The 16,662-nt window shown below is 42.1% G+C and overlaps 2 protein-coding genes across 4 annotated transcripts; both read right to left on the minus strand.

Annotated features, from left to right (window-relative positions):
* Nucleotides 1-52: 52 nt before the first annotated feature.
* On the minus strand, nucleotides 53-5,126 carry LOC4339052 (DYRK-family kinase pom1). Of its 3 annotated transcripts, XR_010741549.1 has the most exons (9): nucleotides 4,494-5,088; nucleotides 3,675-4,283; nucleotides 3,179-3,482; nucleotides 2,808-3,087; nucleotides 2,602-2,709; nucleotides 1,970-2,248; nucleotides 1,769-1,881; nucleotides 1,188-1,331; nucleotides 53-482 (listed from the first exon to the last, which is right to left on the minus strand). XR_010741549.1 is itself a non-coding variant. In XM_026025546.2 (8 exons), exons 1-8 carry the CDS (start codon nucleotides 4,717-4,719, stop codon nucleotides 306-308), a joined length of 2,127 nt encoding a protein of 708 aa, XP_025881331.1. In that variant the 5' UTR covers nucleotides 4,720-5,126; the 3' UTR covers nucleotides 53-305. The 3 variants fall into 3 exon arrangements, 2 of the variants coding, with proteins under 2 accessions (XP_025881331.1, XP_025881333.1); XM_026025546.2 differs by lacking the exon at nucleotides 1,769-1,881 and having other exon boundaries at nucleotides 4,494-5,126; XM_026025548.2 differs by lacking the exons at nucleotides 2,602-2,709; nucleotides 2,808-3,087; nucleotides 3,179-3,482; nucleotides 3,675-4,283; nucleotides 4,494-5,088.
* Nucleotides 5,127-8,496: 3,370 nt separating this feature from the next.
* Nucleotides 8,497-13,495, minus strand: LOC112936018 (calcium-dependent protein kinase 16-like). The gene is made up of 7 exons (XM_026025549.2): nucleotides 12,729-13,495; nucleotides 11,127-11,270; nucleotides 10,891-11,043; nucleotides 10,068-10,183; nucleotides 9,816-9,983; nucleotides 9,046-9,276; nucleotides 8,497-8,960 (listed from the first exon to the last, which is right to left on the minus strand). Exons 1-7 carry the CDS (start codon nucleotides 13,408-13,410, stop codon nucleotides 8,811-8,813), a joined length of 1,644 nt encoding a protein of 547 aa, XP_025881334.1. The 5' UTR covers nucleotides 13,411-13,495; the 3' UTR covers nucleotides 8,497-8,810.
* Between the last annotated feature and the right edge of the window lie 3,167 nt (nucleotides 13,496-16,662).

Here is a 16,662-nt window from a genome sequence, read left to right on the forward strand (position 1 = left end):
ACTTGAATTAGGTGAAGTGCCTCAGAGCAAACGCCAAAGATAGACCCGGGTATGTTGAAACTTGAAACACATTTCTATTGATGAGTTGGGTGAAGTACATCAAAGTGACAGCTATACATATATGCAACAAGGAACCTTTTCTTCTTCTCATATTTACATGCACGAGCAAGTTTGCATTCATCTCGGAAAACAGGGTTTCGATGCTAACCAAGGACTGCCCTGAAAAAAACGGAAAAGCCAAATCCTGGTGCAAATGGAACTTCAGAAAAACGATCCATCCCGTATAAACACATTTGGTTGACATCTCACTGATAGGCATATGAGAGCCACGGATGCTGCAATGCTTCACTGGCTGTTGGTCTCTTTCTGGGGTTGATTTGTAACAGGTAGGAAAGAAATTTAACAAATTTGGTGTCGGGGCACTGCAAGCGACGCCGCAAGGAAATCTTCTCTGGGATCAAGTACTCCAACTGATCCGTCTCCTAAAACAAGTTGGACAAGAAATTAATGGCATCGCTTGAACAACACTGGCAACAGTACCAAACTGAGTGACGGGGAACAACTGAAATTCTTGTTCTAAAGATCACGCTAACAAACAACAGTGTCAGCCAAAACGCCTGAGTTGGGAACCAGATCCACACGAAAGTACAGAAACAATCTGGGTGCCCAATCACAGAAGACCTTGGGCAAAGAAACATTAAGATGACAGGAACATAAGGCTCTCAGTTTCTGACTAAACTTTCTACCACCAATATAACATATACTAGAGTTTTAGTTGTCAGCTATCATTTCTTAACGACTCAAAATATTTTCTATAACAAGATTTAGAGTAAAGCTTCACTTGATATAAGATTCTACAGAAACAAAAAAAAAATGCAACCGTTTAAAACTGAGTAGTAAGGAGGAACATGGCAGTATGGCACCAAATGAGCTAAGTGCAGTTCCTAAGAGAGATTTAATTGTCAATGATATTGTCGGTGGTATTCAACATTTAAAGCATGTAGCACAAAGAGGATCCAAAAAGAGAGATCAAATCTTGCATATCATCCACTGATTATTGGTTCAAATAAGAGTTGCATCATAAAGTAGCAAAAAACGTTGGTTTTGTTAAATTAAATTGGTTTCTTAATCTTAAGTATTGACAATACGTCCAGCACAGAAGAAAGTACACAAGAAATAGCATGTACCTCATTCTTGTGGAACAGGTCGTAGTCTTCTGTAAAGTACTTCTGGGTATCTTGTCCCAGTGCAAGCATTTCCATGTCAATTGGACCAATTGTCCCTATCATCCGAGCAAGAATTATTTGTACTGATTCATTTGGAAAGAGCACCTGCCACATGTATAAGAAAGATCTCAATCACATTGTCTCTGTGAGAAAAAAAAAAGAGAGCATTGGCTTATTTGGTTTACAGTTACAAAACAATTTTTATGTTTCAAGTACTTTTAACAAAAGTGGTAAATACTAAATACAATATCTTCAATTGGAACTAGATAAAAAGAAACATGATGGGGATTCCCCGGTATATTTACAGTTACTAATAGATCATTTCTTAAATTTGGTAAATGTTCTGCAGATAAGCCATAAGCACTTGAATCACTCTTCCAATTTCTGCATACAGTTTCTTAAAATTAATAACAGTGTTGCGATAACAATGAAGGTTCTACCAATATTTCAAGACTATGACAATTGAGGAGGTGGTAATTTTCTTGGGATGAACTGAATAGTTATACAAGAAAGAACATTAGCCACAAGCCCACAATCAAAACCTTGACTGCAGCAATTGCGGGATGAGTTAAAAGGCACAATAATTCATTTAACCATGGACAAATCCTGGTTTGTACTTTTCTTTTCCTTCGACTGAGTAAATACATCAATTTCCCTAGACAAAATGTAAGCATGTCGTGACAATGTAATATAGTACCGACAAATGGACATTAGTAAGTAAAGATGAATAGTTGAAAACTTACTTCACCAGTGTACAGTTCAGCCAAGATGCATCCGAGAGACCAAATGTCAATCTTCTGATCATATGGAAGACCTAGAATGACTTCAGGAGCTCTGTAAGAACGTGACTGGACATATAAGCTTAAGTTGTCTGTCAAGAAGCAACTACTTCCAAGATCAATAACCTTAATTTCACATCTGCTGTAACTCTTCATGAGGATATTCTCTGGTTTAAGGTCACAGTGAACGATATTTAAATGATGCAAATACACCAGAGCTTCTAAGCATTGTCGAGCTATAGCCTGAAAAACAACAACATATCATATTTCAGCAGGATTTTTTATGTTTTTACAGCATAACTTAATCATGCTAGAAGTATTTATTTTAACCTTCCATAAAACAGAATGTCAGAGAAATATTAATCATGGAAGATCAATGGATGAAGAGATCTTTCTCTACAACTGTTTTTCTTAAGAGAAATTTCTTTACAACTGAAGTGTATTGCAACAACAGAAGTAAACACTTTTGCATCGTTCCATGATTTCTTTAGTAATGAAGGCTTCATAAAATTAACAGACAAAATGATGGTTACAAGCTTTCATAACAACACAACCGGAGATACTCTCAGGGAAAAGGGAATAACAGTCAGGCATACCTGTATTCTGCGCAATGAGAAGTACACTTCATCACCAGACTCTTGGTTATATTTTTGAAATTCATACAGATTCGCCCGTAGCAATTCAGTGACAATGAAAAGATGTTCCTGTCATTTTTTTGGATGACAGCATTCCACAGGGTACAAAATGAGATTGAGTAAAGCACACCAAAAGATTGTGTTCATTTTATCTTTACATCACATACCTGATAGTAGAAAAAATCGTAAAGGCGCAATATATGATGTTCATCATCAGGATCGTATTTGTTTACAAATTTAAGGAGCTTTATCTCGTCCAAGCTCTGGTCAAAGAAATCCTTGTCATTTTTTATTATTTTCAGGCAGACATCCATTCCCGTCCAAAGATCCTGTGCCCGTACAACCTTGCTGAATGCAGCTGAGCCAAGATACTCAGTGATGCGATATCTTCCACCTACAACTGAATTCATGACAATAGGGAACTCTTTGTTTTCCTCAAAACCAGTCCTGCAAAGAACACTTATGACATGAGCATGGAAAGTATATTTACATGATGGCGGAAGAATAAACAAAAAAAAGAAAGCATCTGATGACGAACCTGTTCTTCCGGTGGAAAATTCTCAGCTCAAATACCTCATATTCCTCATGAAATCTAGAAAGTGCAAGATCAATATCTGTTCTCGCATCTTCAGCGATTTTATTGGCTGTAGAATTTTGAACACTTGTATCTGTTCGTCCAAAGTCCTCCATCTCATAAACATCTAGAGGATCACCTATCTCAGGTAAAGAATGTATGCTGTAACTATTTTTTAGAAGTTCTTTGTCATCGGCAGTTTTCTCGTTTGTAACAACGTTAATATCTAGTTCCCCATTGCCGCTGAAATCGTGTTCAAGCTCAGCCTCTGCAAGAGATAACCACAATTAAAACCAACTAGTCCACAAGAAAACAAAACTTTGCAAGGATAAGTGAAATAAATTCTGAGAAATGAACTGAGTATTCTGGATCCAGTACAACAACAAAATTAATGAGCTTCAAGGATTTCGTGAACTGCAAGATTGAACATAATTAAGAGGACAAGTCAGAAAATACTCACTCTCAAGAGCATCTGCCTCAGCCAAATACGGACTGAGCATCTGAAGCTCCTTCTCCACCGTACTCATGTCCAGCAACTCGATATCTCCGCCTTTGGAATCAATTGGCTGTTCACTTTTGAGCATGGCATCTCCATCCCGTGTGAACAGGAATGCATCTGCACCACACTCATCCAGCACCTCTGTCTGGTCATCCATGATCAGGTACCTCCCATAGACAGCAGAGCAAGAATCCCTCGTCAACCCATCATCATTCTTCCTCCCTCCGTAGCAGCAGCTGCAGGGCGCTGAAGAGCAGGTATACACTTCCGCGCAGGCTTCAGCGTCGGCCTTGGATTTCGTGTGCACTTGGTGGCGGCCGCCGCAATCGTCGAGCTCACGCGTTTCGCTCCACTGGGCGGTAGAGTCAGCGCCAACGATGAACTTGTCCTCTCCATTGCCCTCGTCGCCGTCCGAATTGGTGTGGAAGAGGTGGTCGTCGTAGAGCCAATTCTCGCCGAAGAAGAGATCGGTGGTGTCGTACTCGCGCGCGGTGCCGAACTCCATCTCCGACGACGACGCCTCCGACGGCGGCGCGCGCGGCGACCACACGCCGTACGGATTCATCAGCCCTGACATCAACCCAAAAACAGCAACCACCACCACCAAACAGATTGACAAATTTTGGACCAGAATTCGAGCAAAAAAAAAACAGACAATTTGAGGCGGCGCGTCTCCCAATCACGCGCGGAGAGATCGAGATCATACTGCCCCAGGCACACGCTTCCTCTCTCTGGAGGAGATTTTGTACTGTTCGCACGCATTGATGAAGCAAAATTTACCTGATGGCGTGGAGCTCATGCTGAGGAAGGAGTCGGAGTCGGAGCCGGAGCTGGACCCAGGGAACGCGGCGAAGGAGGTGGGCATCCGCAACGGCGGCAGCTTCGGGTCGTCGTCGAGCACCTCCTCCTCCTCCCGCAGCGGCGACGGCGCCGCCGAGCGCGCGAAGCCGTGCTCCGCGGCCGGGAGGAAGCCCATCGCCGCCCCCTCCGCGCCCAGCACCGACATTGCCCCCCCGCGATCTCACACTCCCTCACCTCACCTCACGCCTCCGCCATCCTCCCAAACCTCCGAAGCGAAGCACCCGGAGCGCGCGGAGATCGCGACGCCAAGTTTACTACTACTAGAAGTCTACTAGAAGCGGAGAAGAAGAAGGAGAAGAAGCTTGCGGCCGCACGGGATCCAACGGACACGCGCGCGCGCGCCCGCGCCGCACCGCGCGGGGGAGGGGGGCCCACACGGCAGCGTCGGCGTCGCCGGGGGGGGGGGGGGGGGGGGAGGCGGCGTCGCGGTCGCTAACTGCGCGACGAGACGACGCGGGTGGTTGGTCGAGGTCGAGGAGGGGAGGGAGGCAGCCGCGATCCGAGGTGGCCTCGCCCGCCACCACCGCCATTATTGTCAGTCGCTGTTGCGCTGTCCCGCTCTCCCCACCACCTGGTTCTGGTTGGGGTGGCTTGTCCTTCTCGCCGCTGCTTCGCTGGGGGGGATTCTCTCTGCGCGCTCGTGACGCCCCGACGGGTGCCGGCCGCCCTAGCTCCCTCGCCGTCCGATCCACTTGCGTCTTGCCCAGTACAGTCGCAAGATGTGGTTTAAATTCCGAGGTCATAAGTTAAATTTTCTAACACACTCGTAATTTCTTTTTTGAAAAATATTTAGAGAAACGTCGGATCTCATCTTTTCGCTTGTGTTTATGCTTATCAACTGAAATTTAAATTTTCAACTTTAAATTTAGAGTTGATTTTGAGGTTTTTTTCATCAAAATTTATTTTTCAGCTCTTGCTTTTAGATAGATAAAAACACGTATATAAAAGTTTTATTTATAAATTACTTTTCATTTGTAATATTGCACGAAACGATGGCTCCGGTCTCTTTCCCCAGATCTTTTTTTTTTTAATATCTCTTGCCTCTTGCACGGTCGCACCCCACCATAACACTACTCCAACCACAACCGCTTCAGGTACGGGTACTGTAGTACTTAGTCACCAATTACCGCCCAGATAGCTTGATTTCGATTCCAGGGTAGAAATATTGTGTACTGGAGTAGTTTCTTGTTATTTTATCAAGAGGGAGATAATGAAATCACAGTACTCTCCATTCCAAAATAAAGTAACCTACTCCCTCCGTCCCATAATATAAAGGATTTTAAGTTTTTGCTTGTACAATTTGACCACTCGTCTTATTCAAAAAAAATTTAGAATTATTATTTTTTTGACTTACTTTATTATCCAAAGTACTTTAAACATAACTTTTCGTTTTTTATATTTGCACAAATTTTTTTGAATAAGATGAGCGATCAAACAGTGCAAGTAAAAACTTAAAATCCCTTATATTATGGGACGGAGGGAGTATATCTTAAAATATATTCAATCATGTATGTATGGATAATTTTGAGTAGCAGTAATAATATGGATTATCAACTGCGCATTTACAGAACAGGGTAGTACTACTATTGCTTTGCTCTGCTACAGTATTTGTCTCACTCAGGTTAGGCGTAGAAGAAGCGTCATTTACTGTGAGACTTTGCTGTCATGGTAGTTGGGTTTGGGGAGGGATGGTGAGTTGCTGATAAGAAGCCTGTGTTTACTGTGATAATTGTGTTAGCAGGAGTAACATTTACTGCAAGTGAATGGATCTTAACTGACGGCGGAATTCAGGGTTAAAGTTGAAAAGGTAATCGTACAACAAAAGCGGCGATCGAAAAAGATGTCTTACCTGCAAACAGTTCATTTCGGTTAAGTGTTTCTTTAACAACTCATTTGGGTCCCAAGTTTTGGTGATTAGCTATGCTACAGTACTAGAGCCCCTTTTTTCAGGCCGGTAGGAAGCTTGGTACGTTTATTTAACGTGACCTGAATTCTGAACACTCTTTTCCTCCAGGTCACTGCTTCGAATTACTCTATTATTGACGAAAAATGCGAAACTTCAAGAAAAAGAGGGAGAATTTACGTGTAAAAAGGGAGAGTAATATGTTTGGGTGATCTGGTTGTGATTAATTTAATCATCTTTCAAAGTGATATTAGAAGAAATAATGTGTTGATCGACCTAGTAAACGTTTTATTTACAGCAGGGAAATATACTGTAGGAGACAAACGTACATAGGAGTAAAAAGAAAAATATACTAACACGTACTACCTCCATCTCATATTACTTGTCTTTTTGAGTTTTTGTTTGTCAATGTTTGATCATTCGTCTTATTCAAAAAATTTTGGAATAATTATTTATTTTTCTTGTCATTTGCTTTATTGTCAAAAGTACTTTACATATGACTTATCTTTTTTTATATTTGCACTAGTTTTTCAAATAAAACGAATGGTCAAACGTTACAAATAAAAAGCCAAAAACGTCACTTATTATGGGACAGAGGGAGTAGTACATAGGTTTAACTATAGCAGACAAGTCAAGCCTGGAGGCCATAACTACACGCTCACCCCACGCCATACTATCGGTGTCACCCACATGCTAATTTCTGAAAAACGACAGTAAAAAGAAAAATATACTAACACGTTTCTAGCCCGGTTCTTGATCTTAACTTTCATATTTATATTTATACATTTTCGGAATAAAGCCACCAAAGGGAAAAAGAAAAGGAAAAGGTAGGCAAGTCTCTTTCTTCTCGTGATTTATTTTGCTTTCCACATGAGAACAGTGGTAGATGGAAGTTAATTGTCAAGTTCGACACGATTAGTCACACAAAGAAAAATCAAAAGAAGTACTATGGCACATGATTTTCCACGGTTTCCCTAATTTACCCTTTTGTTTCAGCTTGAAAACCCACATAGACAGTATTAGACAGTATTTAGTTCCCTTCAAACTTTTAAAAAATTTGTCACATCAAATGTTTAGACACATACATAAAGCATTAAATGTGAAAAAAAACAACTACGTAGTTTGCATGTAAATTGCGAGACGAATCTTTTGAGCCTAATTACGTCATGATTTGACAATGTAATGTTACAGTAAACATTTACTAATGACGGATTAATCAGGCTTAATAAATTCGTCTCGCAATTTACAGGCAAAATCTGTAATTTGTTTTATTATTAGTCTACGTTTAATACTTTAAATGTGTGTTCTTATACTACAAGAAATTTTTGGTACACAACCTAAACATGGCCATAATGGCCATAGTAGTAATACTGTACACTGGATTGCAAACAACCAAACGAGACCTGAAAACAAAGTCTGAATTCCACTGTGCCAAACTGCAGGGAATCCTATATTCCTATGTCAGTTTGGTCTGTGGTTGAATACTGGCAGCATCAGCATCAAACCACTTGAGTGCAAGACTGCAAACAGAATGGTGTCAATACTATAGTACCAGGAGTAGTACTAGTAAGAGCAGGTACAATAGCAAGCTATAAGCCAGCTGCAAACATATTTTAAGGAGATAAATCAGGAGAGAGAATAGCAGCGGACTACAGATTTGTAGCCAGCTGTAGCACTCCAAGATGCAGTGTGTCTATGACAGGTGAGACTAGGTATTAATAGTGTAGTATGTAACTATTGTATGAATGAGCTATTAGATTGGCTATAGATGAATTGGAGCCAGTAGTTGTCTATAATATTGAACTTGCTCTAACAATGTACTAGGAGTACACCTGCTGATCTGCCATGGTCATGTATAGCTCCAAGCTGCTTTTTTGTTCTTTTCTTCTGTAACAGTATGCTGTTTGGGTGTAGCTGAACTGCTGAAGGCTTGAAGTAGCCTGCAGTACCAGTCACTGCACATTACAAGTCTAACTAGTAATGTGAATCTCTAATTTTTTACCAATGCAGATGCATCCATCAGATCAACGAAGTGCATTGAGTGGAACAACAAAATATTGTACAACAAGCATGGGTACAGTGAAGGAGATATCAAGCAAGTGCACTGTGCACAGCTATTGGTGCAGCATTCAGTGCGTGCTCCTCATCAGAGATACCAGGAAAACTACTTACATGAGTAAGCCAATCAGGGGGGGGGGGGGGGCTCTGCCTATCTAAATTACCACCAAAATAATCATTAGAAAAGGAGAAGGTCTCTGCTTAGTGGGTCCAAGGGCCAGACTTACATGCGCAGATGAGTAGTAAAGGGCAACACCAGCTGCAAGTTTGCAACTTCACTCGTTGCCCAATTTTACAGATCCATCCTTTATAAGCCTTATGCTAAGGCTGTTGAAACGTCCTCTTGAATAATGCCGTGACGCCTTTCTCCAATCTGTGCCAGTCTTCATCATTGCTACGAATTCTTCATAGCTAATTTTGCCATCCTGAATAAACGATCGAAATGTTTGTTAAGTAAAGGCATAAGATCTGGAGGTTATATCATTGCTACCAGCATTAGTGAATCATCACCTTGTCAGTGTCAACCTCTTGCAATATGTCCTTCACCACTTCCATGATATCAGTTGCCCCATCCTCCACCAGAGCCTCCTGAAGCTCCTCGGGCTCAATATAGCCATTGCCATCCTTGTCGAAAAATAGGAAGGCCCGCCGGAGGTGCTCGCCATTTGCCATCCTTTGTAAGTGAAGTGAAACGGCCAAAAATTCACCATAATCTAGTGCTCCCCTACCATTTGTATCCACCTATTTTCCAACCACAAAAATATCAGATATGCAAATCACCTATCTTTTTGTTTTATTAATACTCAAGGGCATTACACATTTACACTAATCAAACCATTGAGACCACCTAATTATCATGTATTCAAGTCTGACTCCCAAATTGCATACTATGGACCAAAAAGACACCAAAATGACAAAACAAAAAAGGAATGTTAATAGTAAATGTCTCAGCACGCTCCGTGAAATATATAAACATGTCAAGACTAATGAGAAGAACAGGCAGGTCAATTGTACAAATGGAAGTAACAGTTTGATTATGCCCTTGATCCATTATTGCAAAAAGAAAAGGGCAATAAAGGGAAAATTGGCCAGTGTTTCCACCATGTGGTGTAAAAGGAACACTTTTACATTGCACCAGACATCAGACTTAGAAAAAAAAACATGTGACACAGTATCAGCTATCACCAAAGATGGTGAACATTTAATCTGATTGAACTATCTTTTGTAACTCAATTTTATTGAACTCCAACAAGCAAGTGAAATACTTCCAGGTTACTTACAGCTTCAATAAGCATTTGCACTTCAGATTCTGCAAGATGGGAACCAAATTTTGCGATTCCACTCTTTAACTCTTCATAAGAGACTATACCATCATTATCTGTATCCATCACCTTGAACATGTCCTTTATGTCCTCAACCTCTTCGGCTGATAAGTGATCAGCAATAACCTGGTCAAGAATCAGTTCGGTTCAGTAAAATATATATGTTTGTTAGACTTAGAAAAAGATAATCAATTAGAGAAGGATTCAAACCCTTAGAGCTCTTCTTTTGAATCTATTCATCCTTGAAAACTGTTTCAGCCTTGACTTTACAATATCTCCAAGTGGAACATTTGGAGCTTTCTTAGCATTTTGAAGCCAGGTATGCTCTGCGACAACAGAAGTGAAACAGCTATCTTGAGTACCAAGCCTGTATATCACTGTCTGAGTCTGATCAAAGAAAAAAGGAAATACGTGGTAAAACATGATTGCTTAATTGTCTACATTATTCAGCATGTGGACAACACGACGAATTCCTTTGATGATTCATAGTTTTTTTTTTTTGACGCAAATGATTCATAGTTTGATAAGCATCCCATGATTGTACAAAATAACGCATAACCATGAAGAAGCAAAATAAAACAAACCTGTCTAATTCACTACACCATTTGGCATGCTTCAACTCAATAAGTTTAGAAGGCAATATAAGATATAATTAAAATTGCATCAGTTGTTGTCCATGGCTTTGGTAATAACTATGCTTCTTTTTTTTTACCTCTTTTGCTCAAACTTACATATCTTCTAAGTTGTTTCCATCTGGCACTTGCCAGTATGAACTATGGTTCATCCAAGTCTCAAATTTACCTTGAATTTATAGCAACAATTAAACATCTCATACTATTCTCGACATTCATCAACAGCCAGTTTCTTACTGTTGATTTCCAAATCACATTAGGAAAATGCAATAAAGCATAGCTAGATCATCAACTATTTGTAACAATTACTAGTGCAATCAATGCATCACATAGCCAAAAGGAAGTACAAGTCATGCTTAGTTAACAATGTGCCAGCTTTAAAAGCACTATGTGCCACTTACCAAGAACTTGCTTTGCTGTTAGCCTGAGTTTTGGGTCAGGCTGAAGCATCTGACGAACTAGATCTTTAGCATTATCAGAAACATTGGGCCATGGTTCTCGCTTAAAATCTATATTTCCACGAAGTATAGCTTGTGCCACTCCTTGTTCAGTCTCTGCAATTTTGCTTGGTAAGAATTTGCAGAAGAGCAAAGCTAAATGATTTAAGGTTTTCACAAAGAGAAGGCAAAGTTGGTACCAGCCCAAAAAGGAGGAACTCCACATAACAAAATATACAAGATGACACCAGCACTCCATATGTCTATTTCAGGTCCATAGTTTCTCTTCAGCACTTCAGGAGCCATGTAATATGGACTTCCCACAATTTCAGAAAATTTTTCACCTGAACAATCAAGATAGTGGATCAGATTAAACATTTTATATATTTAAATATATAGCATACAGGCATTTCACAGGGAAATGTGAAGAGGTGTCTTACAAAAAACAGTTGGTCATTAAACAAAATCCAAACAATGCAATGATTCATTCTATAATATGTATCAAAATAAGAATAATTCCACACCTATAGGCGATCATATCATATAGAGGCATTACTAATCCAACAGAATCCTATGAGAAGAAAACGAGAGTGCTTCTGAAAAAGGCTTGATCGATATTTTCCCAATGTTGATGCCACATTAAAGCATTTATGACTCCAGTAATCAACAGCAAACAAATCAACACAAATTTTGAAGACTACTTTTTTTGGCAAAAACTGTGAAATGCATCAAGGTTTAGCTATGGCAAGTTTTGTAGCTCCAGAATTTACATTGTTCAGTTGTTCCATGTTTTAATGTAAAATTCCAGTAGCCACTTATTTTTAAGGAACTTATCTACCTGGCGAAAATATGTTTTCCCCCTACCAATAAGCAGGACCAGTATGGAAATGGATATGAGGTGAACAAATTAATTGCATGAATGCCACATGATATAAGAGTGATGATGATTGTCATAACAGAACTCTATAAGATTCAGGCTGTTACAATGTGAAACATTCTGCAACAATCTGAGATTGCATAGAAGCAAACATAGAGCCACTGGAAATTTGTTGTCCAAGTAGTTAACTATTTACTAGAATTCAACCAGAGGACAAGGGGAATGGAATTGAAATAGAAGAATACTACCTATTGAGAAAAGTGCATAAACAAGCATAAAAAAGAATTGTAAAGCACTGCTTCAAGTCTCTTACAGCATATTCTTAGTGTCCTGGTTCGACAAGTGTATATTGTTATGTGTACATTAACAACCAAGATCATTGGTGCCAAATTAATTAGTTGATAAAAATAGAATTATAAGAAGAGTTGCTACAATTGTTGTGTTGAAAGCCTGAATCTTATTACCCAAAACAACTAAACTGAAGTGGAATGAGGAATCAGCACGCAAGACTTGGTATAAGGGCAGCACCAGGACACTATATTTGGAAATAGCAACTGTCACGTCTGCTCCCACCGGTAGTTTCCCAAATTCCAAAAACAGCAACCACTCAACGACTCAACCTAGTTCTTAAGATTCCAGTATCTGAACTCAGAGCTCACTCTGCAGTGCGTATATGTTTGTTCCAAAAGTTAGAAGTCCTACCAAAAGAGAACAAGTTCTCGTCAGATTACGCAAGCAAGAACATACTAGCAATCAGCTACAGCAACGGCCACTACACTACTACAGAGTACAGAGAATTCCACCCAACCGGCTGCCAACCCACCAATCCTGCGAAAACTCCCCCAAAAAATCCAAAAGCGCGAAAAAAAAAACAGTTCGTCCGATTGTCCGAATCGCGGATGGATCTCAGTGCCGGGGAGCTCACCAGGCTTGAAGAAGATGGAGAGGCCGAAGTCGATGGCCTTGAGTGGGGAATTCTCCTTCTTGTTGGCGAAGAGGAAGTTCTCGGGCTTGAGGTCCCGGTGGATCACGCCGTGGCGGTGGCAGAGCTGCACGACCTCGACGATGGTGCGCGTGACCGCCGCCGCCGCGCGCTCCGTGTAGTGGCCCCTGGCGACGATGCGGTCGAACAGCTCCCCTCCCTCGCACAGCTCCATGACGAGGTGCACGGCGCCGTCGTCCTCGCACGCCTCCCGCAGCGACACGATGCTGGCGCTCCTGGGCAGGTGCCGCATGATGGCCACCTCCCGCCGCACGTCCTCCACGTCCACGGGCGTCCGCAGCTTCCGCTTCGAGATCGACTTGCACGCGAGGAGCTCCCGCGAGCACCGGTCCATGCACAGGTACGTCACCCCGAACTCGCCGCGCCCCAGCTCCCTGTCCAGCGCGTACTTCTCCTCGATCCCGCCGTTCACCTCGCTCCCTTCCTCCCCGAGCACCGACAGCCGCTTCTTCTCCCAGCCTCCCCCTCCTCCACCACCACCTCCGCCTCCCCCGTTCCGCGCCTGGTGCGGCTTCTTCTTCCCGCCTCCGGTAGAGGCGGGGAAGTGCGATGTCTTCACATCCTCCCTCGCGGCGGCCGCCGGCGACCGGCAGCAGTTACCCATGGCCGCCGCGCGAGATCAGGAGGGGACCCGGTGGTGGGGGGGGGGGCACTACTAGGGTTTGTTCCGCATTGGGCTCTGCGCTAGTGGGGGAGGAGGAGGAGGAGGGAGGGGGCTAGAGAGAGAAACTAGAGAGAGAGAGAGGTGGCTGTAGTAGAGCAGAGCAGAGCAGAGGCTACTTCTTCCAGCGAGGCGAGGAGGAGGAGACCTGTGTCGGGTCGGATGGTATAACGGTATGGAGGAGGCGCCGGGGACGTGTCCCGGGGTACGCGTAGCGCGGCGAGACGAGGAACATTCCCACGTGGCGTTGCCATGGCGACCGATGGGTCGCTGCCTCGTGGGGCCCGGGGTTGGAGTTCGGGGGTGGTGGGGCCCACGGTCATCGGCGAGTTTTGACTGGCTCCGGTGACGACGACGACGACGACCGTGGGGGTGCGGGTGAGGTGACGAGAGGAATCGGATAATCCGGTGAAGGAAAGCGCATTATTAAGCGACTGATGACGGTTGTGTTTAAGGTTTATTTTAGTCACAAGATTCTTGCAGAATTTTCTTAGCGATTATTCTCGCAGAAATCGTTGGATATTCCACCGGTGGTGGATGTTCGTATTATTTTTTCGACCATCGTACAAACAAGTTTCGGATGCCGGGTTTGGAGAAAAATACTTAAAAAAACAAAAACTTGTCTTTCTGGTCAATCACCAGTAACCGAGTTTGAACCCAAATTTCGAATTAACTTATTGAACTTTGGATTTGAACTTTTGATACAGCTAAAGTGTAGGTTTTCATAGTTTCGATGTATAAATACTCCTACATTTACAGGGGAATTTAACTATTTGTCATTATTGTATTTGTCAATTATCCAAATACCCCTCTTGCATTTGCACTTATTTTTTTTCCTTCTTAAGGGATGACTTATTAAGTATTTGCCACTTTTGCCCACGTGGCATGCCAGCGTGGCAACATTGAGCGAAAAACGATGTGGGACCCACTAGTCAGTCTCCTTCCACTTCATCTCCCTCGATCCGCCCTTCTTTGACTTCGCCTAGGCTAACACCGGCGACGGTGGCAGCGACCACCCGGGGCGGCAGGCCGTGCAAAGCACGGTAGCGAGGAAAAAGCCGCCGTCGTGAGAAGGCCGGCGGAGGGAGAGATGAAGAGAAGGGAGACATTGACTAGTGGGTCCCACATCATTTTTCGCTCTGTGTTGCCACGTGCATGCCACGTGAGTAAAAGTGACAAATAGTTAAGAAGCCACCTTTTAAGAAGGGTAAAAAAAGTTAAGTGCAAATGCAAGAGGGGTATTTGGATAATTGTCAAACGCAATAGTGGCAAATAGTTAAATTCCCCTACATTTATATACTAGAAGCATGATGTTATAAGATAAAATACTAGTTTATGCAGTATGTTCTTTTGATAAAAAAAACGTAGTATGTTCTTACTATACAAGGAGAAAACATTAAATATTATATTTAAATTTGAATTATTCTGGCCGGTATACCGGGCAGTTTATCCGCAAGATTTTCAATCATAACCGATAAACAGCCATGTATGCAAATACTGTATAAGACATTCCGGCGAGATTAATCGTGAAACATATTCTAGCAGAAGAAAACGAAGTGCTGACTTTGAATTTTGGTGCTTATTATGATAATCAAGAGATAAATTCTTTCTACAAATGATATATCAAGAAACAAATTCTTATTTACAGCGAAGGATTAAGTACTATCACCTTATTTGCTTTGTCTTGTTGTGTTTAACCTTAAATGGTCACCTTGTTATGATGAGAAGACCATGGGCAGGGCAGCTAAAAGGAAGAGAACCAATTCCTTCTTTATATCTCTGAACACCACTTTTCAGTTGTAAGTAAATGACTTTTCTCATAAGTCAAAAGGCCACCGAATGTGTCATATTTAAATTGGACACGTCCATGTATCTGGGATAATAATATTATATATATAAATGCACATTTATGATGATGATTGTGAAAAACCATTAGCTATCATTCTCGTTAAAAAAATGCATATCTGCTTGGTTTTGTTTCTCTGGTTTGGCCTAACTTCGAAAGAGCCACTTATTCCCTTTTGACTGATGAAACGTATCACGCCTCCTTTCGATTATACTTTGTCATTCAAAAGTGGTTGCTTGCTTGGAGTAAGACCGAAGAATACTTTGGGTATTCTTGCTGTCACCCTCCTCCAAGACAATGCAATTAAACTATTCCTACACATTTACTCAATTCTCTCGGTTCAGCCATTTTTCGCAAGATAAAATTTACACCCATAAACTACCTGAGTTAAGGCGTGTCACGCTTGTGTAACAACATAAATCATCACTTTGACTGGACGGCTGACGGTTCTAAAAAAAAAGACTGGACGGCTGACAAAAATCACAAAACGTAAGCACAGCGAGATGCCCTCTTCCCAAGAATCCAAGACCAATCGCCAGACTCTGCACCGGTTCCTGGCTCCACATATGCCATTAAAACAAGTTTAATGCAGTACTCCCTTACATATATATATTCCACATATTGTGAGGGAGATAAAAAAAAGCGCAATAGCAGACTATTAGTCAGTTATAAACATATTTTAATGAAGTAAAAGATGAGAAAGAAGAGCAGCAGACTATATATCTGTAGCCAGCTGCAGTACGGACTTCAAGACGTAGTGTGGTGTATGACAGGTGGAACCAGATATTAATAGTGTAGTAAGCAACTATTGTATGAATTGGCTATTAGATCGGCTATGGATGAATTAGAGCTAGTAGTCACAAGTTTAATAGTAGGGTAAAATTTGCTACAGGACACTCAAAAATTGTGTAATTAGTTGTGGGACACCCGAAAGACATGAATTTGCCCGATGACACTCTAAAAGTGTGGTAATTTGCTGCAGGACACTGGGCACATTAAAATATAATATTCACTGAATTGATGAGAAAGAAACCACATAAAATGATAGTTTTGCCCCTTCTGATCGGCGCTTCCATCGATCCATCGATTGATCCATCGCCGTTGCCGGTGTTGGAGACCTGGTGGTGGTCGGCGTCGCCGCCTGGTACAAGCTAGTAGCTGTGCATGAAGTGCGGTTGCGGGATGAAGAAGTGCCCCTCCGGTGGCATCAGCCTCACGTCGGTTGATCTCTCCGGCGGCGGTGATGGCGTCGGGCTAGCAGCTGGGCTCGCCGGGGAGGTGGCAGCGGCCTGAGACGAGGAGGTGGGTGAGCGCTTCCCTATGGCGTCACCTGGGCGCCCATTCGCGCC

This window comes from Oryza sativa, chromosome 5 (genome assembly GCF_034140825.1).
Source record: "Oryza sativa Japonica Group chromosome 5, ASM3414082v1".
Lineage (NCBI taxonomy): Eukaryota > Viridiplantae > Streptophyta > Magnoliopsida > Poales > Poaceae > Oryza > Oryza sativa.